This window comes from Pleurodeles waltl, chromosome 4_1, assembly GCF_031143425.1.
Source record: "Pleurodeles waltl isolate 20211129_DDA chromosome 4_1, aPleWal1.hap1.20221129, whole genome shotgun sequence".
Lineage (NCBI taxonomy): Eukaryota > Metazoa > Chordata > Amphibia > Caudata > Salamandridae > Pleurodeles > Pleurodeles waltl.
Genome location: NC_090442.1, coordinates 184,813,401 through 184,839,388, shown reverse-complemented (window position 1 = coordinate 184,839,388; position 25,988 = coordinate 184,813,401). Strand labels below are relative to the sequence as shown.

The window sequence follows — 25,988 nt, the reverse complement described above, 5'->3', positions numbered from 1 at the left end:
AATACCGACGAAAATCTTCCGAAATTAGCTAATATTCCGTTCCGAAACTCGGAGCGACAGGAACACGTCCGAACCCGATGGCGGAAAAAAAACAATCGAGGATAGAGTCGACGCCCATGCGCAATGGAGACAAAAGGAGGAGTCACTCGGTCCCGTGACTCGAAAGACTTCTTCGAAGAAAAACAACTTGTAACACTCCGGCCCAACACCAGATGGCGAGCTATTGCAGAACATGCGTATCTACAGCGACAGATGCCATCGAACATCTGTTTTCGAAATTGGCTTTGTTTTGAAACGTTCAGATCTAAAAGTGTTTGTTTTGGTGCCAATAATCAGCCTGGTGTTGATGCGGAGCAAGTTGATGCTGTGGGTCAGCTTGGCACCCAGTGGCGGTCTGATGCCGAAGTAGTCGGGACTGAAGCACTCGGCTTGGAAAGTTTCTTCAGCGCAGAGCCAGAACTAGGTGGGGTGTCCAAAGCAATTGCTCAGTGCCAACCAATGCGGGATGGCAGTGGCAGACCGGTAGTCTCTGTCTGATGTTCCAGATTGTCTTTTGGACAAAGGCTGCTTGGGATGGCGTTGAATGGGAGGTGGTGCTGTACTCCCAGACTGTTGAGTATGTGGGAGGTCCTACATCTCCATATTGATCTCCAGGTTGGATATGGAGCTGCCCTGAATGGAGAAAGCCTCTTCTTCTGCAGCTGATGGCTGAGGGTGATGTTTTCCCTCTACGTCACAGGACTGACAAGGTCTGGGTGTTTCTTCTATACTCCTCTGCGACATCTTGAGCTGACATATACAATGTCTTGAAGAGTTTTCCTGGGAGCGAAAGGAGCGTCAAGCATCTCAGTTGGCCTCGTTGTGTTCAGGTTCTGGCAGCGATTGCAGACCTGATTTAAGTCGGCCCACGGGTACTTTGCATGGCAGAAAGGACAATAACGAAAAGGTGTCTGTCCATCACTGGTGAGGCATTCTTGAGAGATGCAATGGAGACGGGAATGGGGTCAGAAGGGCGAGGCCCTAAAAGGACTGCAGTCGATACAGACCCGATTGAATGAATGAAAGTCGATCTGCAAGGGAAAAAAAGGAACGCAATTGAAGACAACACAGACGGCGGGGAAGGCACTGCAGAACAAAAAGAGCACCACAACAGTGTTGAACCAGGGCACAGGAACCCAGGCCTGAACCAGACGGTGGAAACAAAACAATCTAACAATGGAGTCAATGCCCATGCACATTATCTTGAAGTGGAGGAGTCACTTTACCTTGTGACTCGAAAGATTTCTTCGAAAAAAAACTTGCACACATCTGGACTCAACACTAGATGGCAGGAGTATGCACAGCATGTGTATCTACAGCCACAGATACCTCGAACAATCATTAACCGATAGACAGCAACAGTAAAGGTGGGCGGACAGCAGAGGATGGAGTGGAGAGAGAGGAGGGTGTGGTGGAGAGACAGGAAGGTGAAGCAGAGAGATTGGAGGTTTATAGGGCGGAGGTTGAGGCAGGATTGAGGATAGTGAGAAAGACGGGAGTATGGTGAGGGGGAGTGAATGAGAGTGATTCAGAAAGAGAGAAGAGGGTGAGCAAGAGAATGAGAAGTGGGTGAGAAAGACAGAAAAAGGTGAGGAAGAGAGAGAAAGGTGAGTGGTGATAGAATGGTGAAGTGTAGTGAGAGGAAGTTGATGCAAGGTGAGGGGTTGGTGATGTCAGGAGAGAGGAAAAAGAATACGGCAGAAACAATGGAGGGTGTGGTGGAGTGAGAATGAGAAGAGCACAGCAGTGAAACAGGTGGGGAAGGTGGAGCAAGACGCGTACAGGTGAAGAGTTAGGTGGGTGGAAGTAGAGGATGATGTGAGTGGGACAGCATGATGAAGTGGACTGAAAGGAGGATGAAGTCAGAAGAAAGGATGGCAAGACAGAGAGAAAGGAGGACGAGGTAGAGAAAGCAGAAGCAATAAAGTCCATAGGTAGAAACCTCTAGAAATACACAGTTAAAACTAGTAGATAAAACAACATGGCAGTAGGTAGTGTTTGTAGCTCACACACATACAGGACACTCCAGCAAGCCCAGATCCAGCTCTCAGACACCTGGGAGACTCTGGACAACCCTACTCATGTTTATGGCCCACCCATTCTTCTACAGATTCCAAATCCTGGAGCTGGGCCTGCTGTAAAATTGAGCACAGCCGCTCACTACAGGCACTCTTTGAATGTAAGCGGCAGGTGAAAATCTGGGGCAACATTTTGTTTCACCTCAAAAACTAGCACTCTTTTACTGCAAAGAAGCAACCCTCTTGCAAGCTCTTAGTTTTTCTTTGGCAGTCCTTAAAGACCAGCATTGGTGTTTCGTTAACATACAAAGGCGTATAGGAATAGTGACAACTTCCCTTGGAGGTTACCATCCCTCCGTCTTCAAGGGACCTTATCCTCATGCCCATATATTTCCAATATGCACTGTGGCAGAGGCAAGATCTTAAAACCTCCCGACCCTCTTCCAAACCAAGCAATGCCAAGGTTCACAAAGAAGAAACCCGAGACTCCTTTTTACAAAAGTGTGTTTTTAATTTTTTGTTACCGAGATGAAGTAATTACAAGTATTTTAAAAATTATTTGCAACTCTTGGCCCTGAGATAAGGCATTTTTTGTGTATATTCTTATGTTACATTCACTCAGTACAATCCCTCAGCCCACACCTTAAAATAAATGATATCTAAAAAAAGTAAAAACAAAGACAGACAAACACATTAACATTTTGGACTTCAGACTTGAAGAACGATCAGTACGTGCGGAGGACTCAAGATTTTCACTTGTGTTGGGCTTCCTGTTCCGGTGCCTGAAATAGTGTTTGCATTTTGTGGTCCGTCGGGGTTTCGGTTGAGAGTTGAATAGCCAATGATATCTGCGCCAATCTCATGAATGGTTCAAGAGGAGGAATGGGAGATGATTTGTGTGGATAGAACTCAAAGTAAAGCACTTAGTGCAATGTTGTGCTAGCTGAGGGGCATGCATGTGCCAAGGGAGTTATATTAAGCAGGAGCCCACCTGGAACCTATGGTTTGGGACCTCCTGGTTGTTATTCCGTACCACATATATCTACCTTTCTGATGCATTGGCCTACCATTCTATTATTGTGACTGAGCAGTGTGAAATGTGCAAAGGAGTCACACAAGTAAGAGATTGGGGGATGAAGACCATTTACAAACCATTTCATGTTCATCTGTTTCACGTACCGCTCTGTGCAACAAGTCAATACCTTTGAATTTATCGCAAACAACTCCAGAGTTGTTGGGTTTTGCAAGAGTCTGCAAAACACAGTCACCATGTGCACTTTGTTGGCATCTCCTATAGCATACAATGACAATGAGGTCAGGTAGGCTAGGTTCTTGAAGCCATTCTAATGTTAGATTGCAACCAGAGGTCACTGTTTGAAGGACTTTTGACCTTCCAGACATCCTAAAATTATGTTACCAAATTCCAGATACATCAAGCAACAGCTCAATGATCAAGACTCGCATGATCGTACCAACTCAATTGTCACAATCAGAAACTACTCTGACCTTAATTCCATGTCTCGGATGTCCTACGTTTTTTATGCTGCGTTTTCAAGGCAACATAATGGTGCCAAATACCGCACAAAGCCCACGCGCCTGCACACTAACACACTATGACAACCACACCCAGAACTGTCTGACACCTTTGGACGCCCGTGCCCCTTCACAGTCAGAAATACGATCGCCCAGTCTTCCAATTCTCCTGTGGTAGATTTTCCAAATCTCACCTCTCACAGGCCTTTAAATCCACCTCTTACAGGTCAAATGGGAGATTTATCTTATCTGGACACCTCAATTCCAAATGTTGGCGAACTGCTTCTAGCAATAGAAGGTGCAACAAGGCACTGTACTCATTTTTAAAACCAAGGATGCCACATGCTAAAGGCACAATTCACTATATAGACTGGCCAACACTGGATGCATTAATCAGTGTGGGGTCCTGCTAGGGGTGAAGATGGCAAATGCTTTCAAAGTGAGTGTAACCATATTTAGCAGTACTAGTAGTTTCTTTAGATGCATAGCCCTGCACTCTTCAAGTGATTTGCTCTTTCAAAAGTTTGAGACTTAGTTCATGTTAATGATCTTAGGATGATAGAAGACTACTTTCTACCCCCACCAAATTGAAACTGGTGTTCTATAGGTAACTCATATCTTTGCAGCAGGTGCATTATCAAACTTTGGTAAGCTGAACTTGATGGCTGACATAGAAAGTTAACGCAGCCATAAGCCCTGTCACTGGAAGAGTTTGTGCGAGGCCTGAAAGACAGCCTTTCCTCCACTTGACCACACCATCATACCCTGCTCTCCATTGTAAACATTTCTTATACTGCCAATCTCGTCAGCTGTAATCATGCACCATACAGACTATAAGACTTTTTGAAGTCAACACCAACGCCGTCAAGGGAAAAGATAAACCTGGGTATAGATGGGCATCAATGGGTAAGTTAAGAATCAGCCTAGAAAGGTTGCAAAGAAGCTGCAACTATCCATACGTCACAATGGCAGAAGGGTAGGAGGACAGATACAGGATAAGACAGCACAGGAAAGGATCAGCATCAGTCTGGAAAGACATGCCACAGCTGAGATATAAACATAGGAAACCAGTGGTAGATGGCACCAGAGGGAGGAATAATAACAGCTAGATGTCATCAGCAGAAGATATGACATTCATGGTGCTGTAGTGGGCGACTAAACCAAAGAAACATTCCCAATCAATGTGACTGGTATATTTAATACAGGAAGTGATGTCACAGGTAAAATACCCTGTAACCACCGATGACGAAATGGCAAATTGTGAAGTCAGTGAGGCAACAGTAAGTTGCACAGGTGTGACTTTGTGTTATGACTGAAATGATGTTACTAAGGGACATCATCATATCACAATCTAGTAGCTCATTAAAGAGATTATATATCTAATTTGGTTGAATGCATAGATAGGAGAATGATATCAAAGGCAAGAAGTTATTTTTCTCAGGCACGACCAGAAGGTACTGTCATAACTTGAGCCGACGTAGCTGTTGTATGATCGAACAGGCAGAGGAGATGGCACAGATTTCTCAGTTGAAGGTGGATATCAGAAGAGGTCCTGAGGCTTGGTTCAAATGATATGATATGATTGAGTGAGGTATTACAGTGACAAGAAATGTAGAATATACATGTTTCACAATCATTTGAGGGGATACATTTTGTTTTAAGAGGGAACAGCCACATTTCCTTGACACTTCACAACAGTTGAACAGACCAGTCAAATCTGCATCTCCTTCATGTGTTTCAGCTCAGTCACAGGCTGCATGTATATTTTATCACCTGTGCGTTGGGCTCCAAACACCATTGTAAGTGATGTCCATATGCAGAATAAGGAAATAATGCATGTGAAGAGTGCTGGAAGACAGGCAAGGGTGGGGCGGGATTGTCCGGTCACTTCTCAATTTCCCATCAATGACAAACAGGTTTTATGCCACTTTCACCAAGGGAAGCTCCCATTTGTGAAGTCCTTGTACATTTGAACAGAAACTTGACGAACAGGATGTGATATGAAGGCTGATTTGCAAAGGTACAAAAATATGAATCAGATTGAGAGAGACAAGTGGAACCTCTGTGGGAAGCTGAAGGGCTGATGCTTGAGTCCAGGCGAGCAAGTTCCTGCTCACGGCTCTTTATTAAGGTGCTTTAGATGCAGCAGGTCATCTCTCTCCTTTTGCCCACTCTGCAGTGGTGCTGGAGGGTTTCCCTCCCACCTTTTGGGGCAACACCAGTCCAAACTCCATACTCAGCACTCATCTTCCTGATACAGCTGTTCGTCCAGCTCCTGCGACTCGAGGTGCTCCAGGCGGTCGGTCCGGCCGCTCATGATCTCATCGGGTGTCTTCATAAACCTGTTGAGGTGAACAACCAACAAACTCATTCTCTAATTTGCCAAAGGAAGCATATATCGTCAAAGAGAAGCAAACACCAAACACAATTTGTAACTCTCACATTAAAAAAGTTTCCTTTTTTTTTTTTTTACACATCAGCTGAGCGATATGTGCTGTTCATTAATGTACTTATGGTTTAATGAAGGAAAATATAAAACTTTATGGGGCTGATGATGCAGGAGTGTAATGTGGGATTCGGGTGGGAGGGGATCAAATGTCACAGTGGGAGCTAGGGGAGGTTGAGGTGTAGGTTTGAGCATCTTGATGGACATTCCTATTTATAAGTTAATTCAAAGAAGTGTTAATTACACCTCCACCTGCTTCTCTTTCAGTCACACCAAGAGTAGGATCCTATGGCTACTGAGACTGTGGCTGCACATAAGGCAGCTTATTTGTCCACAACTCCTGCTGTGGTTTTGGGAGCTTATGAGAATGTCCATAACATTGAAAGAGTGTTTATTTGGTCATGACCTGGTGAGAAAATGTGACTTTCTGTTGAGGGCCTATGACTTTCTGACACTGCTGTGCATGTTGTACTGCATGGGGGATTCGTATCACTCTGTGGCACTGACTGATGGTCTACGGAGGACAGACAGGCTAAAACAGACTCTGGTGACAGCAGAGTGGTGTTGGGTTCTGCATACACAGTAGAGGTGTAGAATATATGTTACGTTATGTTATTTGTAGAGTTCTCTATCACTTGGGTGAGCATCCTGGAGCTGAAGCAGAGCAATCCGGGCCTGGCTTAGGTGTAGGCTAGTGCAAATCTATTTAAAAACCTATGTTTTTAGCTTCATGTGGAATTCAAGGACTGAAAAGGCAGCTCTGATTTGTAGCGGTAGGTCATTACATGCTTTATTAGTGATGCAGGAGAAAGCCCTACTACCAGATCTGGTACTGCGTATGCGTGGGATGTGTATGAGTAGCAGTATGGCCGAGCAGAGGTGTATGGTGGGTTTGTGGAATGCGATGCAGTTGTTGAGATACGCAGGGTGTGTGGTATATAGTGCTTTAAAGATGTGTGTGTGTGTGTGTGTGAGGAGTTTGAACAGAGCTTGTGTATAGGAAGCCAGTAGAGCTCTGGAAGGCTGGGGTGATGCGTGCGGCATGGTAGTTTGAGTGTGATCCTCACTGCTGAGTTCTGTATGGTTTGGAGATGGCTGGTCAGTTACGAGCTGACTTTAGCACAGAGGGTGTTCCATAGTCCAGTTGTCTGTGATGGGGGCATGAGAGATGGTTTTATGGTGGTGGTGGGAAGACATTTGAAGATGTTTTCAGCATCTTCAGTGTGTGGAAGCAGGAGGCTGTGACGGCACTAACTTGGGCGTTCATGGTGATTAGACTGTCGAAGACAATGTTGAGGTTCTTAGTGGGTTGGGCTAGGTGGATTCAAGCTCTGACAGTCAAATAGGTGGAGGCCCATGGTGAGAATTTTCTGCCAAAAATCACGATATCTGTCTTGGTGGTGTTCAGTTTTAGACAGTTGGTTTTCATCCAGTGGGGGACTTCACTCCTGCACGTGGCAAACTTTGTCCAGGTGTTAGGTGTTTTTGTTTTTTTTCCGAGAGGGAGAGTATCATCTGTATATCATTGGCGTGGGATAGGATGAGGAAAGGGCAAGCGGGATCAGATAGGTGTTAAAGATGGTCGGGCTGAGTGATGAGTCTTGTGGCATTGTGGGATCAGTGGAGGGTTTCTTGAGGGGGGGAGGGAGGAATACTGTGGCATGCTTCCTGCTGTCTTGGTAGGTGGCGGTTGTGATGGAGTTGTTCAGGACTGGGGTGCGTGGGAGCTGATGGGTTGCAGTCCTTTGAAGAAGACGTGGTGGGGGCAAGGGTTTGATGGGGCCCCGGGAGCGGATGAACTGCATGTTGGAAGTGGTTTCTTCCTTGGTGATGGCAGGCCAGGTCGTCAGTGTGGTTTCTTTGGTTTAGATGTGGAGGCATACTGCAAGGTTGGAGGGGTCTGGATGGGGGTCGAAGTTGTCATATATGCTGGTTATCTTGTTGGAGAAGAACTGGGACAGCTTGGTGCAGAGGTCCTGTCAGGGGATAATGCTGGTGAAGACTGGTGGTAAGGTGAAATGGTTTACAATGGTGAAAATCTCTTTGTTGCTGTTTGAAATGGTGTTGATGTGGTCTGTGAGCGTGGAGCATTTAGAGGCTCTGATCTGCTGGTGGTAGTGTCTGAAGGCCCATTTGAAGGTGTTCCTATCCTTGTTCTCCTTGTTCATTCTCCATCTGCGCTCCAGTTGTTTGGCGTGGTGCATGGTCATGCTGAGCTTCTCCGTGTAGGTCTTGAGCTTGTGGTTTTGTTGGATTTGAGGGTGCATTGCGTTAAACATTGTTCTGTCTGCCCTCTTCAACCAGCCTTTGTACAATAGTACTACTATAAAGAGTGGGAATATATCTAGTCAAACTAAGTAGTAGAAGAAGCATGACGTGCTAGCATGGCAGCTTTGTCACAAGGCCTATGGGGTGCTTGCTGAATCGACTATACTAGGTCATTGAAACCTTAATGTGTGGTGCAAAAACTGCCAATAAGGCACTGGTGTACCAAGTCTATACTTGCGGTCTGCTAGGCAGAAATGTGTGCAGTACAAGTTGCATCTGTGTGGCGTGTTTCACAGATTTACAAAAATGGATATGTACAGTTGCATGAGTCTGTGAAACTCTAGTCTTCTACTGTCCATCAGTTGATGGAACTGAGCCAATTATATCCTTGGAATAAGTAGGCTACCCTTGTGGCTTTTTTGACTCTGATGAGTCCACAATGGGAAATGTCCTGACAGACGACTCCGGAACGACTACGATAACAATTCAAGCGTAACCATGCTTGCGTGAGCGACTTCCTTTTTCTCTGCCTTAACCACTCATGTGCTGAACAACGCATATGTGTGGTTAAGGCAGAGAAAAAGAGTGCACTAGGAGAGGTCGCGGTCACGGGGTCGAGTAGGTTTGTTTTTAGGGGCGGGGTAGGGGGTCGGGGAGTTTTGTTTTTAGGGGTTGGGGTCGGGGTAGTTTGGTTTTTAGGGCGGGGTAGTTTGGTTTTTAGGGACAGGGTGGGGGGGTCGGGCTAGTTTTGTTTTTAGGGTGGGGGTCGAGGTAGTTTGCTTTTTAGGGGTGGGGGTAATTTTGCTTTGAGGGCTGGGGGCAGCTTTATTTTTGGGGTTGGGGAAGGTTTTAGGGCTCAGGGTGGTGGGGGCTATCGGGGTAGTTTTCAGGGGTGGGGGTAGAGGGGTCGGGGTAGTTTTGTTTTTAGGGATTGTGGGTCGGGTTCGTTTGGTTTTTAGGGCTGGGGTGGGGTAGTTTGCTTTTTAGGGGTGGAGGGTCGGGGTAGTTTGCTTTTTAGGGGCGGTAGTTTTATTTTTGGGGTGGGGGTCGGGAAAGGTTTTAGGGGTCAGGGTGGGTGGGGATACTGGGGTAGTTGTTTTTAGGGGCTGTGTAGGGGGCTAGGATAGTTTGGTTTTTAGGGGTGGTGGGTCGGGGTTGTTTGGTTTTTAGGGCAGGGGTGGTTTTGTATTTAGAGGCGGGGTGAGGGGGTTGGGTAATTTTGTTTTTAGGGGCAGGTGGGGGGGTCAGGGGTAGGTTTTAGGGCTCAGGGTGGGTGGGGGTATCTGGGAAGTTTTCTTTTTAGGGGCAGGGGGGTCAGGGTAGTTTCGTTTTTGGGTGGGGGTTGGGTAAGTTGTTTTTTTTTTAGGGGCGGAGGTTTTGATTTTAGGGCAGGAGGGGGCAGTTGTTTTTAGGGCAGGTGGGATTTGGGGGAAGGTTTTAGGGCTGTGGGTGTTTTTTTGTTTTTTTTTTAGGGTTAGGGGTCAGGGTAGTACTATTTCTAGGGCGGGTGGGGGCGGTGGCATGCTAGAACCATGCATGCCATTCCCACACATGCCTTTACTAGGCATGCTTTTACAACGAAAAATCGTAAACGCATGCGTGGTAAAGGCATTCGTGGTAAAGGCATTCGTGGTAACAACGCGGTCGTTGTTCCGACCACATTGTTCAGGCATGCATGGTTCACACATAAGTTGTTCCATCATACAACCCAACTTCGTTTTAATTCCATGCGGAAGCTGGTTGCAGAGTTCTCTGGCTGCAAGCACAACAACTTAGCCACTAGTCCACATAAGTAAAACAGGCAAGATGAGCAATGGGTGCTGCTGACTACAAGCTGCTCGCCTCTGTTTTTTGTTGTTTTAAAAAAAAAGGAATTCTGATTTCATATGCAAAGTGATTAAATCCTTGAATAACCGTTTCATCCCACACAGTATCCCCAGGGGCGCACCAACTGATGTTATAATCTGACCTAGCAACAGCTAACATGAGAATAAAACTAAAAAAAGACCTGCATTGATGTGGTTAAGATAAACCAATATAAATGATGAACGAATGTATGCTTCAATCCAATGAAAAAACACACTCTGCATAGCTTTAATAGCATTTAAGACACAAACTTCAGTCATGTGGGCCTTTGCACCGGAGAAGACCAAAGGACAGGGCCCATCAGGCTACTCAGTCTGTTGCGGTGAATTCACCACCAGCAACAAGGCAGCTCTGGAGGCCTATGCCGGAGTGAATTACTTTTGTGACCTTCTACTGAACCCACCATACCTTTCAGGATCTTGCCTTTGCTTGACATATGTAAGGATGCTACGTAGCTTCACAAACTAAGTTGAGATACTTTTTACCTTTTGGGATCTTAAGGTTGTTTCCCAGTTGAAGAGGACACCTTCCCAATCACATACTGTGCCTTTCCCATAAGGTATTCCGCTCATCACTACATGCTGACCGTGAGATTCTTCTCTTTACTAGACTCTAGATGGTACCAAATAAATACTTAGGGCTGGACATTCACCTCACATATGTATCCCTCCCTAGCTTTAAACCATCGAGCCGTAAGAAAATGCAGGGCCAATGACACAAATGTCATTCCTGAGGTTCTCTAGCTATTTGCAATCTCAGTACTTCCTGTAGTTTGAGGCATACTTTACTAAACGTTTTCCAAATTCACTTTCTATGTACACTCCATTCATTTCTACCATTATGCAAGGATGCTTCATTGTAAGACTGCTGGACACTACCAAAATACTGCATTTTGTTTGGCTGCTATCTAGTTGATATCTGCCTACAAGATTTACAGCTGGTATCAAAAGTCAAGCCTCATTACTGTATCAATCCACACATCACTTCACCTCCGCCCCCTGACAGCTGCTAGTGAGGCTCACAGAGGTCTGATAATGATCTAGTGTTCTCCTGGCTCACTGGTGGGCATGCTGCTGGAGAGGCCTGCTTTAGAATCATTCACCTTCCTGTACATGAAAAGGGTGTGTTCTCATCTCTGGGGCCACAGGTTCCTGTAATGAGAGACCCTCCCCCCCCCACAAAAAATATATATTTCCAAACTACCTTCTTATGAGCCTGGCAGGTGTTATCTCTCATGCCAGTTTTAGGAAGGCCATCAAAACATTTCTATTTGGCAATTTATGCAGGTATTTTGTTTTTAAATTCCAGACACCGTGCTGAGACTGTATCTAGTGCGAAGGTACAAGTTTGCTTTACAGCTTTAATTTAGTTCATTAGTACTGCATGATCAATAAACAAGTTTAAATTTGACTAAAATGTCATATCCCTTCGTAAATGCTCCTTTATTGTGACTCTGAAAACCAGGTATTCCAGACACTGGTTTTTAATAGGACACAAACCGCTGAGCTGCGCCTAAATCCAATAGGTAGGCTTCACCTAAAAAACACCCTGAAAAACCTCCAATCTAACAAACAACGTTGTGAATTTCATACTAAATTTTAAGCGTATGATTTACCTTCACAGCAATGGCAATATTATCCCAGGGGGAAGGCGGCTCCCACCGTGGGACCCGAGGCTCCACCCCAGTCAATAACTACCTGGCAGCGCGGTCCTCCTCGGACTATAGTGCTTAGATATACATCCCATGCTTCGTGACAAATGGGCTTAAGCTCAGCCAGGATCGTCACACTGGTCCACTTCTCTAAAAAGGGGACCAAATTATTGCTAAAATCTATTAACTTGCCAACCCACCCGGTTTCTCCCCCATGCTTTCTGTGCACAGACCCTATTCTACAATTCAACTTTCAAATTTGTGTTCAGTGATATGCAGACCTGTCTGAGAAAAATAACAGTACACACATCTGTATATGCAAACTTGGTGTATAATGTAAGTTTTTGAGATTTATCCGAGGTAACTTTACACGTCCACTTAGGCATGAGCTCTCTATAAACTAAAGAGGGTAAGGGAACAGGTACACAAAGTCTTACCTGAACAGGAGTCTTTGTCCTGGTTCTTTTCGGATAATGTTTAGTTTGTAGTAGTGACGCAACGCCCTAGACATCTTCTCATATGTCATATTTGTTCTGTTCTGGTGGGTGAAGAAGAGATGCATAAAGATCAAACAAACTATGAACAACATTTAATGGAAAGGATTGAAGAAAACTCAAACAGAATAACAAAAAGAGAGAATGAAGAAAAACAAAAGGGGAAATGAGGAGAAAGTGATAGAAAAGTAAGAGTGGAAAAGAGAAAGATCCAAGATAATGGAGGAATAGAAGCACAAGAAGAATGGCGCAACACGGAGGGATAAAGAAGGGGAAAGACTTTAGGGGACTTAAGAACGAAGATTTAGTGATGAAACACTGAGGAATGTTGATTCAAAGGTTTAAAGTACTTTTGGTGATAAGAGTCAGTAGGACTTGTGACTGTAGATAAGAGAGAAACATAGTTAAACAATTAAAAAATTGAATAGGTATGAAGACTGGTGAGCGATTGTAAAGAGATGCATACCGAAGGAGAAGGAAACAAAATTGCGGGGGAAAAGGAGGGAGAAGTGATGTAACAAAAACGAAGCAAAGAATTCTTGGGAAGCCACTAGAAATAAGCTGCAAGGTGACACAGGACACCTTTGTTATCATTTATTGTTTTGGCAGATGTACTGAGACCAGGCCTCAAATGGGAGGGGGGATCTGCCTAACATGTAACTTGACACCTGCACTTACCAAAGCCTACCAACCTCTCCTTCTGCTGCTACCTTGCTTAAATGACACACGGCTACTGGCCTGGCATTGAGAATCTACCTAACTGGTGCCAAGGGCACACAGGAAATTGAAGCTGGCCAGTAAAGAAACACATTGTGGCCACAGCTGTAAGCACTGAGTAGGGGTGGGCCATGCACAAGCATGTGTCTAGAGTGCTACAGACATAAAATCCCAGGACTCTATGAAAACAACCCAGAAATATCGAAAGCCCAAATGAAGATCTGTGTCGGGCACGACAAGCCCACTATTGTACGGTGAACAATTCATAGCAGAGCAAAGTGCTTGCGAAGAGGACAGTCACCCGTGTGAGGCCAGCCAGGTGAAATGCCAACACCACAGAAGGAAGTGAAGACACAGCCAAACTACCTGAAGGCCTTTGATGGTTTTAATTCATGGGCAAGCCGGAGGATGCAGAGGCCACCATAGTATGGAAAGTCTGATCATCATCATGGAAAGTCCCATGCCTTGTACCCAATCTAATGGGTCTGTAGCCACAGCTACAGCCAGTCTCATCGTGTGAGTTTGAGATGTTTGGGTAAAAGTAATTCCCCGGCAAAGGTGCATGTGGGAACATTGCAGCCGAGATAGGAATCCTACCTGGAAACAACTACTGCCAAAGCAATGGGAGAATTGCTACAGCGCGTGATAGAAGGAGAAAAAAAGAAATACATCTAAAGATTTTTTTTAACTAATAAATATGATGAACAATAGTATGGGTCAACCAAATGTAAAGGGTTGAGTGAATAATGGAAATCCAAGAAAATGTACATGGTTGTTACATATGTGTACGTTGCGCCAAGCTTGTTTTAAAGGATTCCCCACACCGTGGGAAGGAGGGTACGACATGCAGACGTGGCGTGAACTTTGTCGCGTTGTGTAGGAAAGGACACACAAGGAGGGCCATTTGTTTAGAGAAAGATATTCAGGACTTCAGAGGCTTCGTGAAGGATTAAGTATCTGAGAATGGTAGGGAAACGCCGTGGATTACATCCACTTAAAAGCAGCGTCTGTGTCAGTGATCGTATGGGGGAGATATTTATTTATTCATGCATTTTTGTATAGTGCAGACATTACTCAAAGGCGTCACATCGCTTTACAGTAAAACAGGTTTCATTACAAGAGTTACAAAGTTACAAACAGTTACTAGTTACAATATTCACAAGAGGCACTAGGGTGTGGTTCGAAACAAAGGGATATTTGCTTGTTTCGGTAGTTACAAGGGCACACATTATGGGCCCAATTCACAAAGGTAAACTTAGACCAAAAGTCCAAGTTTAGACCAAAAGTCTAGGTTTAGACCTAAAATCTAACTTTACTCCTAGTAAAGTTAGAGTTTTGGTCTAAACTCAGACTTCTGGCCTAACTCTACCTTTGTGAATCGAGCCCCATGAGAAGAGGAAGGTGGTGAAACTAGTGGCAGTGAGGCGAGGTGAGGCAGGAGTATATAGCTAGATTCAGTCTTGGGTGCAATATCTCGGGGAGGTTGGCTAAAAGGTCAGCTGGCCAAAATCCCTTTGTAGGAGAAGGGCTTTCAGCTCCTTTTTGAAGATCGGCAATGAAGGGGTGGTATGGAGTTTGGGGTGTAAGGAGTGCCTTATTCTAGCTGCACCCCCCAACCCCCAAAAGGATTGGGCCATGAGTAATTCCTTTGTAAAGATACTGACACCATCTGCATCTAAGTAGAACACATAATACCACTGTAGACTTTTGATAACCAAGAGTTATTGTAAGGTATTACACACCTGGTTTGGTGTAACAATAGCAACATGAAAATACTTTTAATTCTGAAGTCAAGGAGAAAAGGGTCTATGTGGCAATTGGAGGAGAGGAGAAGAGGTATAGTGTTGTTAAGTAATGGTCAATGACAGAATGCCACAAGTATGGCTAAAATAAAAAGCAAAATTATATGTACGGTGCTGCAACTTTTATTGGTGGCGGCGGATTTCTCTGGTGATGTTGAATTTATCGCAGGTAAGATAAAGCATCAATGGTTTAAAAAAAAGTTTGCAGGTTGAAACAGCGGGCAATGCCAGCCCGAGGAAGTTCTTTGAGTGCTTAGTGCAGCAAGCCTTCGATCAGGTCAGAAGATGAGATCGTGAATTGACTTGAGTAGGTTTTATTTCTTCTTCTCAGCGCCTTTTTCCCTTTCCGTTGCTTGTCTAGGATGTATCCAATGAACAATGTGCCTCATAGGTTTGTTGCGGGTATGCATGCTGTGATTTACTGAAGGCGGATTTGTTTTTGTGAATCTTGAGGACTTGAATCTGTGAATTCTACCCCTTCATTCTCGTCTCTGATTTAACCCACTGAGGAAGGATTAAGTGTATTGCAGATTTTCCTACAAAGATTCCCAGCAGCTATAACCAACCAGAATCTCCAAATGGAATTCCACGGCAAACCCCTTGGGATGGGGAACAACTGTGTGGACCCTGATTTACCAGGCACATTCTACAAGGTATTATCCATTCTTGGGTATAGGCAGGGAGGGAGCGTGGCACAGACATCTACCACCCGCTCTTAGGAGGTGACAGATGTCTGCAGGAGTCCCGTGAAGGCTCGGGAGGAGAGGAAGGGAGGTGGACATGAGCGGAGGGAACAGTAAGATATCAGTGGGCAGGGGCGGAGCACTAGAGGCTTCCTGCATATCTCAGTTGGGACAACAGGTATGGCTGTACTGCAACCCTTCCTCTATGGCCAGTAACCTCAAGCCTGGTGTTCTAGGCCACTTCTATTGGTGGAAATAAGAGAATTCTGCTCACACAGACTGTAATGGACGTAGTAGGGTGACCTCAGTTCCGTCTGTTGACACTGGGACGAGGCCAGACACGGAAGCAACAGTATCATGAATGCAGCCAGTTGCACATGCATGAAGCTTGATAAGGTTTATCAAAACCACCTACTACAAGCAACACAGATTAGACAGGGCACGGAGTGACACGGGCGAGAATGGAAAGGTGAATAGAGATAATGGAGGATGGTTGGGAGAGAGAACGAGGTGAAAACAGCTGCAAGAGAAAGAGAAACGTTAGCAGAAGCAGCAAAGAGGACAAAAATGGGAGAATTGTTTCAAGCGGGCCAACCAAGTGTGAAGAGATGGGGGTAAGGAGAGGCAGAAAGAGACCAAGAAGAGGATGTGGAGGCAAAAAAAACTGCAAGTGAGATGGTGAGCATGAAAAAGAGGGAAAGAGTGTCAGATGGAAAATGAGAGACAAGGACAAAGACCAAACCGGAGAAAGGACATAAAAGGTGAGAAAGTAGGAGGGTAGGAGACAGATGCACCTGAGACTAGCCTAACATCGCTCCTCCAAATGTATCACTGCAGTCTTCTACCCTCTTAAATATTTGGTTCTACACAAGGGTGCACCGTACTCCTGCTCTGTGATGGGATCCAGCTTAGCTTTAGAAATAGTGCGGGTGGACAGGTGGAGTTGGTAGAATGTGGCGATTAGCGAGAGCGACTGGGTGAGTTTCAAAACCAAAAACATTGAGTTAAAGCAATCGGTCAACAAACCTGTGCGTATGGGGGAAACTTGGAAGTACTGGGTGAAATTCCTCTCCTGCCACTGTATATGCTGCTAAATAGTGATCACCATTGTTGGATTGGTTGGAGCAGAGAAACTTGGAAATAATTTTAGACCCCAACAATGCAGATCAGGTCAGGTCCTATCAAAGAAAGAATGCAAGAGCTTTTGGGCAATGCATGCACCTGAATGGGAACTGAACATTTTCCTAAGGTTTTCACACATAAGTTGGGAAGGCTGAAGGGATTTAAGCACAAAATACAACGTAAAGAGAGAACCCCACATTCTACCGACACCACCCATCTATTCACACTATTTCCAAAGCTAAGCTAGATCCCAACATTCATTACTATGAACTCATTAGCGCTTTAGTTTTTAGACCAGTCTCCTTTTCTTCCTTTGTTTTTAGGGTTTGTTATGTTCCATACGTTAGCACTGTATCTCTCAACCCAATACACTCTTATGGGTGCGGACTCCTTAGCTGATATCATAGTATTAATCATAGTTTGATACATTATACTAGTGGAGCTCAGATCACTTTGATGTCTATGTACCCATGAACTGCTATGTGCTACTTTGTTATGTTGAAAACAATATATATATATATATATATATATATATATATATATATATATATATATATATATATATATATGGAAAATGTCACTTACCAAGTGTACATCTGTTCGTGGCATGTTGCGCTGCAGATTCACATGCTGTGCACTGTTCCTGCCATCTAGTGTTGGGCTCGGAGTGTTACAAATTGTTTTTCTTCGAAGAAGTTTTTTCGAGTCACGGGACCGAGTGACTCCTCCTTTTCGGCTCCATTGCGCATGGGCGTCGACTCCATCTTAGATTGTTTTCCCCGCAAAGGGTGCGGTAGGAGTTGGTGAAGTAAGGATACTAGAGGTGCCCATTCAATGGAGTAGATATGTATGTACATAGTGTGTAGTAAAGGAATATTTATTTACATATTTACAATTTACATGCAACTAAAACGGCTACAGGCTCCCGGGGAGGTGGGAGGGCGCATGTGAATCTGCAGCGCAACATGCCATGAACAGATGTACACTGGGTAAGTGACATTTTCCGTTCAATGGCATGTGTAGCTGCAGATACACATGCTGTGCATAGACTACAAAGCAGTAATCTCCCCAAAACCGGTGGTTAGCCTGTAGGAGTTGAAGTTGTTCTTAGTACAGCCTGTCCTACTGTGGCTTGTTGTGTTGCTAACACATCTACACAATAATGCTTAGTAAATGTATGGGGCGTAGACCATGTGGCTGCTTTACAAATCTCTGTCATTGGTATATTACCAAGAAAAGCCATTGTGGCGCCTTTCTTTCTAGTGGAGTGTGCCCTTGGAGTAATGGGTAATCCTCTTTTATCTTTAAGGTAACAGGTCTGAATGCATTTGACTATTCATCTGGCAATGCCCTGTTTGGATATAGGGTTACCTGCATGCGGTTTTTGGAAAGCTACGAACAATTGTTTTGTTTTACAAAATTGTTTTGTTCTGTCAATGTAATACATTAGCGCTCTTTTTATGTCTAACGTATGTAATGCCCGTTCTGCTACCGAGTCTGGCTGTGGAAAGAAGACTGGGAGTTCCACAGTTTGGTTTAGATGAAACGGTGATATGACTTTTGGTAAGAATTGTGGATTTGTTCGGAGAACCACCTTATGTTTATGTATTTGTATAAAGGGTTCTTGAATGGTAAACGCCTGTATTTCGCTAACTCTTCGAAGTGAAGTGATGGCTATTAGAAAGGCTACTTTCCAAGTCAAAAATTGGATTTGACAAGAATGCATGGGTTCAAATGGTGGGCCCATGAGACGTCTTAATACAATATTAAGATTCCACGAAGGTACTGGTGGTGTCCTTGGGGGTATGATTCTTTTTAGTCCTTCCATAAAGGCTTTAATAACTGGGATTCTAAAAAGCAATTTTGTATGTTTAATCTGCAGATGAGCAGATATTGCAGTGAGATGGATTTTAATGGAAGAGAAGGCTAGATTGGACTTTTGTAAGTGTAGTAAATAACTTACAATTTTTTGTGTGGAGGCGTCTAATGGCATAATTTGATTAGCCTGGCAGTAGCAAACAAACCTTTTCCATTTGTTAGCGTAACAATGTCTGTCTTGTTGTGGGTTTTCTTGCTTGTTTAATGACCTCCATACACTCTTTGGAAAGGTTTAGATATCCAAATTCTAAGACTTCAGGAGCCAGATTGCTAGGTTGAGCGATGCTGGATTCGGGTGTCTGATCTGTTGTTTGTGTTGTGTTAACAGATCTGGCCTGTTTGGCAGTTTGACATGAGGTACTACTGAAAGGTCTAGTAGTGTTGTGTACCAAGGTTGCCTTGCCCATGTTGGTGCTATTAGTATGAGTTTGAGTTTGTTTTGACTCAACTTGTTTACTAGATATGGAAGAAGTGGGAGAGGGGGAAAAGCGTACGCAAATATCCCTGACCAGTTCATCCATAGTGCATTGCTCTGAGACTGATGTTGTGGGTACCTGGATGCGAAGTTTTGGCATTTTGAGTTTTCTTTTGTTGCAAATAGATCTATTTGTGGTATTCCCCACATTTGGAAGTAAGTGTTTAGTATTTGGGGGTGAATCTCCCATTTGTGGATCTGTTGGTGATCCCGAGAGAGATTGTCTGCTAACTGGTTCTGAATTCCTGGAATAAATTGTGCTATTAGGCGAATGTGGTTGTGAATCGCCCAATGCCATATTTTCTGTGTTAGGAGACACAACTGTGTTGAGTGTGTGCCTCCCTGTTTGTTTAGGTAATACATTGTTGTCATGTTGTCTGTTTTGACAAGAATGTGTTTGTGTCTTATTATGGGTTGAAATGCTTTGAGCGCTAGAAATACCGCTAACAGTTCTAAGTGATTTATGTGAAACTGTTTTTGCTGTATGTTCCATTGTCCTTGGATGCTGTGTTGACTGAGGTGTGCTCCCCACCCTATCATGGAAGCATCTGTTGTTATTACGTATTCTGGCACTGGGTCTTGGAAAGGCCGCCCTTGGTTTAAATTTATACTGTTCCACCATTGAAGCGAGATGTATGTTTGGCGGTCTATCAACACCAGATCTAGAAGCTGACCCTGTGCTTGTGACCATTGTGATGCTAGGCACTGTTGTAAGGGCCGCATGTGCAACCTTGCGTTTGGGACAATGGCTATGCATGAAGACATCATGCCTAGTAGTTTCATCACCAGTTTGACTTGTATCTTTTGATTTGGATACATGGTCTGTTTCACATTGTGAAATGTGTGAACTCTTTGTGGACTTGGAGTGGCAATCCCTTTTGCTGTGTTGATTGTTGCGCCTAACTATTGCTGTGTTTGACACGGCAGAAGGTGTGACTTTGTGTAATTGATTGAGAAACCTAGTTTGTGGAGGATTTCTATGACATATTTTGTATGTTGTGAACACCGTCTTAGCGTGTTGGTTTTGATTAACCAATCGTCTATGTACGGGAACACATGTATTTGCTGCCTTCTGATATGTGCAGCTACTACTGCTAGGCATTTTGTAAAAACTCTTGGTGCAGTTGTTATTCCGAATGGCAACACTTTGAATTGGTAATGTATCCCTTGGAATACAAACCTTAGGTACTTTCTGTGTGAAGGATGTATTGGTATATGGAAATATGCATCCTTTAGGTCTAGTGTTGTCATGTAGTCTTGTTGTTTGAGCAGTGGGATTACGTCTTGTAATGTAACCATGTGAAAGTGATCTGATTTGATGTAGGTATTTAATGTTCTGAGATCTAGTATAGGTCTCAGACTCTTGTCTTTTTTGGGTATTAGAAAGTACAGGGAGTAAACTCCTGTGTTTATTTGTTGTTTTGGTACTAACTCTATTGCTTCTTTTTGTAGCAATGCCTGAACTTCTAGTCCTAGAAGATCTATATGTTGTTTTGACATATTGTGTGTTTTCGGTGGAATGTTTGGAGGGAATTTGATAAATTCTATGCAATAACCATGCTGGACAATTGCTAAAACCCAAGTGTCTGTTGTTATTTCCTCCCAAAGTTTGTAAAACTTGGTTAGTCTCCCCCCCACAGGTGTTCTGTGTTGGGGATTTGTGACCTTGAAGTCACTGCTTGTTTGGAGGAGTTTTGGGACTTTGGAACTTTCCTCTGTTCCTTTGAAATTGTCCCCCTCTATATTGTCCCCGAAAACCTCCCCGCTGCTACTGGCTCTGGTAAGTGGGCTTTGTTTGTGAGGTTGTGGCTTCTGTGGTTTGCCCTCGAAACCCCCCTCGAAATTGTGTCTTTCGAAATGTGCCTCTGCTCTGTAGGGAGTAGAGTGCGCCCATGGCTTTGGCCCTGTCAGTGTCTTTAAGTTTTTCGATCGCAGTGTCCACCTCCGGCCCAAACAACTGTTGGTGTTACTTGTTTAGCCACCTTTGCGTGTGGCTGTTAGTCTTTGTCTTGGAAGGCAAGCTTGCGTTTCATTTTGACTGGAGGAAGAGTGCTGATCTTCCCTGTATCTTTTTGAATAAAGAGCCGTCTTTGTGTGTGATCTGGCTCTATTGCCTGTAATTCCTGTCCAAATCTAAGTGTCTTCATTTGTGTGGACAGTCCTTGTTCCTCAGTGTAAGAACTTGTTTTCGGTTCCGAGGCCGGATATTTCGGTACCGAAACCTTTTCGGCTGCTTTTTTCGGCTCCAACGAAACCTTTTTTACTTTCGGCGTCGTGCTCTCTCGGTGCCGACCCGTTTCGGTGCCGCTGCCTCGGTGCCGAATCTTCTCTGAGCCACTATCTCGGGCCCGAGATTGCTGTGTGCCGGTATCTCGACCGGAGTCGGATGACTTCAACACCAGCTCGCCCTTTTTCGGTGCCGATGAACGGTCACCTACTTTTCGGGTTAAGCCATGGCCTGTTGGCGGTGGCGTCCCCTGGGCTTTAGCGCTTTTCTCGTGAGATTTTGTTTTCGATGTCTTACTCACGGTTTTCGGCGTTTCCTTGGGATCGATCTCCTCAGAGTCCGACTCCTGGGTGGAGAATGTTTCTTCCTCCTCCTCGAAACGCTCTTGTCCTGTCGGCGCCAACGCCATTTGCAGTCTTCTTGCTCTTCGGTCCCTGAGTGTCTTCCTGGACCGAAACGCTCGACAGGCCTCACAAGTATCCTCCTTGTGTTCTGGTGACAAACACAAGTTACAGACCAGATGTTGATCTGTATATGGATACTTGTTATGGCATTCTGGACAGAAGCGGAATGGGGTCCGTTCCATCAGCCTTGAAGAGACACGTGGCCGGGCCGACCAGGACCCGACGGGGATGGAAGAAAACCCCGAAGGGCCACCGGAGCTCTTCTTAATTCGGTGTCGATCTGTTGTAACTAACCCGATACCGAACGCAAACAATACCGATGATTTTTCCGAGATTCTAACTAACTTTCCGACCCGAAACACGGAGCGAAAAGGAACACGTCCGAACTCGATGGCGGAAAAAAAACAATCTAAGATGGAGTCGACGCCCATGCGCAATGGAGTCGAAATGGGAGGAGTCCCTCGGTCTCGTGACTCGAAAAGACTTCTTCGAAGAAAAACAACTTGTAACACTCCGAGCCCAACACCAGATGGCGGGATGTGCACAGCATGTGTATCTGCAGCTACACATGCCATCGAACATATATATATATATATATATATATATATATATATATATTTTTTTTTATGGGGAAGCAGCAGACAGGGAGGAGGAGAAAAAAAGACACCAATAATGGAGATACAAAATGGCTGAAAGACAGACACTAAGCAATAAAAGAGGTGTGAAATCATAAGTTGGTAGAAAAAAGAACAACAGGAGAGAAAGAAAAAGGAGGAAACAGACTGACAAAGTGGGAAGAGAGGAAACACACTGGAAAGGTAGCAGAAGGAAGAGATCTAATGAGCAAAGATAAAAGAGAATAAGAGGCACTGTGATAAGAGATATTTATAGGATTCATTTACAAAAGCAAAAGAACAGACCTCTGTCCTTTGTGTGCCACTGACACGCGGTCCTACAACTTGGCTTTGATGCCAGCACTCCCTGGCAGACACAGCATACCTCCAGGTGCACAGAAAACCCCTGGCATGAACCAGGCCATGCTCTGGCACTCACCTTATGGTTCCCCCAGAGTCGTGCCAGCCCATTCGGATCGACAATGCGGAATATTTTGGATTCCTTGTCCTCCCACCGGATGAAGTTTTCGTAGCGGCTGTCAGAGAGCAGCTGATAGACATAGTCCCACAGCAATCTGCAGTCTGTAGAGGAGGCAAATAAATATTACTCAACAATATAACTGGATTAAAGGATCAATTTATTAGGAACATCAGAGAAATATTGTCAAGCAGTATTTCTTACACTCCACCTATGCCATGTTTGTAGTTAAAAGGTCCAGCAAAAGTAACACAACTTGAGCATTTGTATAGCGAACAGTCACCAGCAGGGGGCATCTTGGAACTGAATAATAGATGTTTACTGTTACTAAACTCAATGTTACTCATTTTATTGACCTCAGGAGGTTGAAAAACTGAGTAGACCCGCAGGGATTCGAACCAGTGATAGTGAGGTCAAACACAGATCCCTGAAGTGGATGCTTTAGTCCACTAAGCCACCAGACACAAAGCAAAAGTGGTCTTACACATGGCCTCTGAAGATGATTCTTCTTGCATGAGCATGCCTCATGGCCATTTAAATCAGGGCTGTTATGCATGCCACCTGTCTAGCAACATCTTATCCTAGTGAGATTCCAGCGCCCACTGCTGCTGCTTCTAGTTCTCCATATTCCCCCCCACCCACAGATATCTAGAAGACTTATAATACGTATCAGATTCCAGATTTGCAATGTTTACCCACATAAACAGTAGATCCAAGAGAAAAAAAAGAGTTGTAGTCAACGGTAGACCTGGAAAAGTGTGTATTTGAAACAAAAATGTGTATTTTCAGAATTCACATGTTGATATTTGAAGAAAAATGGCTAACTTCCAAAAATATAGTTAAAGCTGATGTTTGAGTGACAAAAGTCAAACAGTGTTGGGGAGACTATTACAAATATTATTACCTTTGTGCTAGGGGCTTTGCAGCTGTGACTGTTACGTATTCGACATGTAGAGGCATTCCACACAGACAAATTACTTTTAAAATTACTGCAGGCAACAGAGCCTGATCGCGATAACCACTGCAAGTAATCTTGCATATGTTTGTCACTAATGTAATCTTGTCTGATGTTGTTAGTAATACAGCTCTAATAGTATTAGCAGATAAAGAGGGTTTTCTTTGAACGTAAGTAGCACTTACTATAGAAAAGGTTGTAGATTCTTGGTCAAGAGGCAAATGAAACATGGCCTCCTTCCTTCCATGTTCTGCGGTCCCATTTTTTGGAGAGCTGGTGCGTGGCTCGCACTGCACCCACATTAAGAATGTTCAGCCTGAAATCTACTGCCGGACAGTCAGTCATCTGTACTGAAGAGGCTGTGGTGCACTGCCTGCTTACACAGTTGGAGTACTTCTAAAACATGTACATTCCCAATTAATGAATGGGAAACTTTACAAAGTTAAGGTTAGCGTTTTAATGTTAGGGCTAGGGTTTTACTATCAAACTCTTAGGATTTTTTTCCAGCCTTCTTTCCAATGGTTAACACTTAATTCAACACGCGTTTTGCAGATCTGCTTATATTTCCCCAAGTATGGTGCACAGCCCATATACTGGTGCGCCCTAACAAAGGAAGCAAGAAACTCTGAACTGAGGTGAGACTTGGTGGTCTTCTGTCACAATAGCAGCATTGTGCAAGGAGTTGCGGATGCACACAAGAGTTGGCATTAGGCAACTCTTGGAACTTGAATGAATTTCTTCTTTGTTGTTCATGGCTTTTGTAGGAGTTGTAAGGCAGCTCTGTCAAAGTGCCATAACTTTAGGCCTACGTTAAATTTAGAAGCAGCCCTGGTTTTGCAATTGTGCTCCTCTCAGTCCTGCCCGTAAACTAACAATTCAGCTTGGAGTGGGTAGATAGTGCTGGCAAAATGAGATTGCAGTGTAAATAGCGAATTTAATTCTATAACATTTTCCGGCCTCAGACGGAGATAGCTTTGTGCTGTTCCTTTTAAGTGGAAGCCTCTCATATTTACCTAGATAGTAATGTTTTGTACTGTGGAGTTTTGCATAGTGGATGATGCACTGTAAATAATAGGTTAAGGTGGGTCTTGACTACTTATACATCTAGAATGGCCCAGATTTTGACAAACTGAACCATGTGTCTCTCTTAGAAATCTTGTAAGAAAGCATTTGATGAACAGAACACTCCCAATGCGATTTGAATCATTAGCAACCATTCTATTTGTACAACAGGTAAAACATCTGAGTTACCTCTCCAGCACGGCTCTTCTCCAGCAAGGAATTCCTCAAGCACCTCTACACTTTTCACTTTATTTATACAGAGGCCTTCAACTCCCCAAGACAGGCTAACATCTCCTTTCAACTGTATGCTGACAATACGCAAATGGATCTGAAAGTCGCAGCGCCAGGCAACATAGATGCTCTGGCAAAAACCCTTGATGACAAAGTCTTGGAATACGCTTGCACGTCAAGCTGAAACCCCAAAAACCACTTCTACATTCGACTCCTCACAGAGACACCCAAGTCCAAACCTGATTATTGGCCTCAAAGAAGCTCAATGTCAAAGCATCATCAATTGCAGAGAACCCAAATCATTAGGTTGAGTCTGCAACAACACCTTTACCTATATTCTGCATAAATGCCTTTGCAAAAGGAGAAAATTATCAAATCAGACTCGGAGGAATTCAGTCTCTTACACCTGCTGAGGACTTTAGGATGATAGTGCAATCTTTGTTTCTCTACTTTGGACTACAGCAACTCATTACTGTCTGGCATTTCTAAAATTAATCTGAGCCCACTAACAGCAACAGTTCACCTAGTCTCAGGAGCCCAAGTTATGATGACATTTCTCCAATCTCGATTGCTCTAAAGGAGGGTTCTGCAAAGTCGGCCCTGGAGAGCCTGGTCCATGCCAGATTTTTAGCATGTCCACATATAGAAAAATGTATATTTCTGAAACATCTTTTTTCTAAATGTGGATATGCTAAAAACCTGGCATGGACCCGGCTCCCCAGGACCGACTTTGCAGAACTCTGCTCTAAAGTGTCTCTCTATTGAGTCCATAAATGTACTTAAACTGACTTTTATGGCTAACAAAACCCTGCATAGTGAAAAGAAAAATACTTCTTACCTCACAAACTAACCATATCAGTAGGCTACTATTCCCGGAGGAGTTCAGAAACTCTCAGACCTGAAACCTGCCTTTGTTTAAATTCTTTTTTTTTTTTTTTTTTTTTTTTTTTTTACAAAAAAACACACAAAAAAACCTAAAACTCATAAACAGTTTTTCTTGGGGGAGCACTCCCAGAATCTGGACC

General features: G+C 44.1%; 1 protein-coding gene across 7 annotated transcripts in view; it reads right to left on the bottom strand.

Moving 5' to 3' along the window:
- Positions 1-2,547: 2,547 nt before the first annotated feature.
- The window catches only part of ETV6 (ETS variant transcription factor 6), a 173,078-nt gene continuing 149,637 nt past the window's right edge, over positions 2,548-25,988 (bottom strand). For all 7 annotated transcript variants that reach the window (XM_069228008.1, XM_069228011.1, XM_069228009.1 and 4 more), the window contains 3 exons: positions 22,677-22,819; positions 12,259-12,359; positions 2,548-5,932 (listed from right to left, as the gene is read on the bottom strand). In XM_069228008.1, the coding sequence (XP_069084109.1) occupies positions 5,827-5,932; positions 12,259-12,359; positions 22,677-22,819 (350 nt within the window). In that variant the 3' untranslated portion in view covers positions 2,548-5,826. The remainder of the gene's footprint in view (positions 5,933-12,258; positions 12,360-22,676; positions 22,820-25,988) is intronic.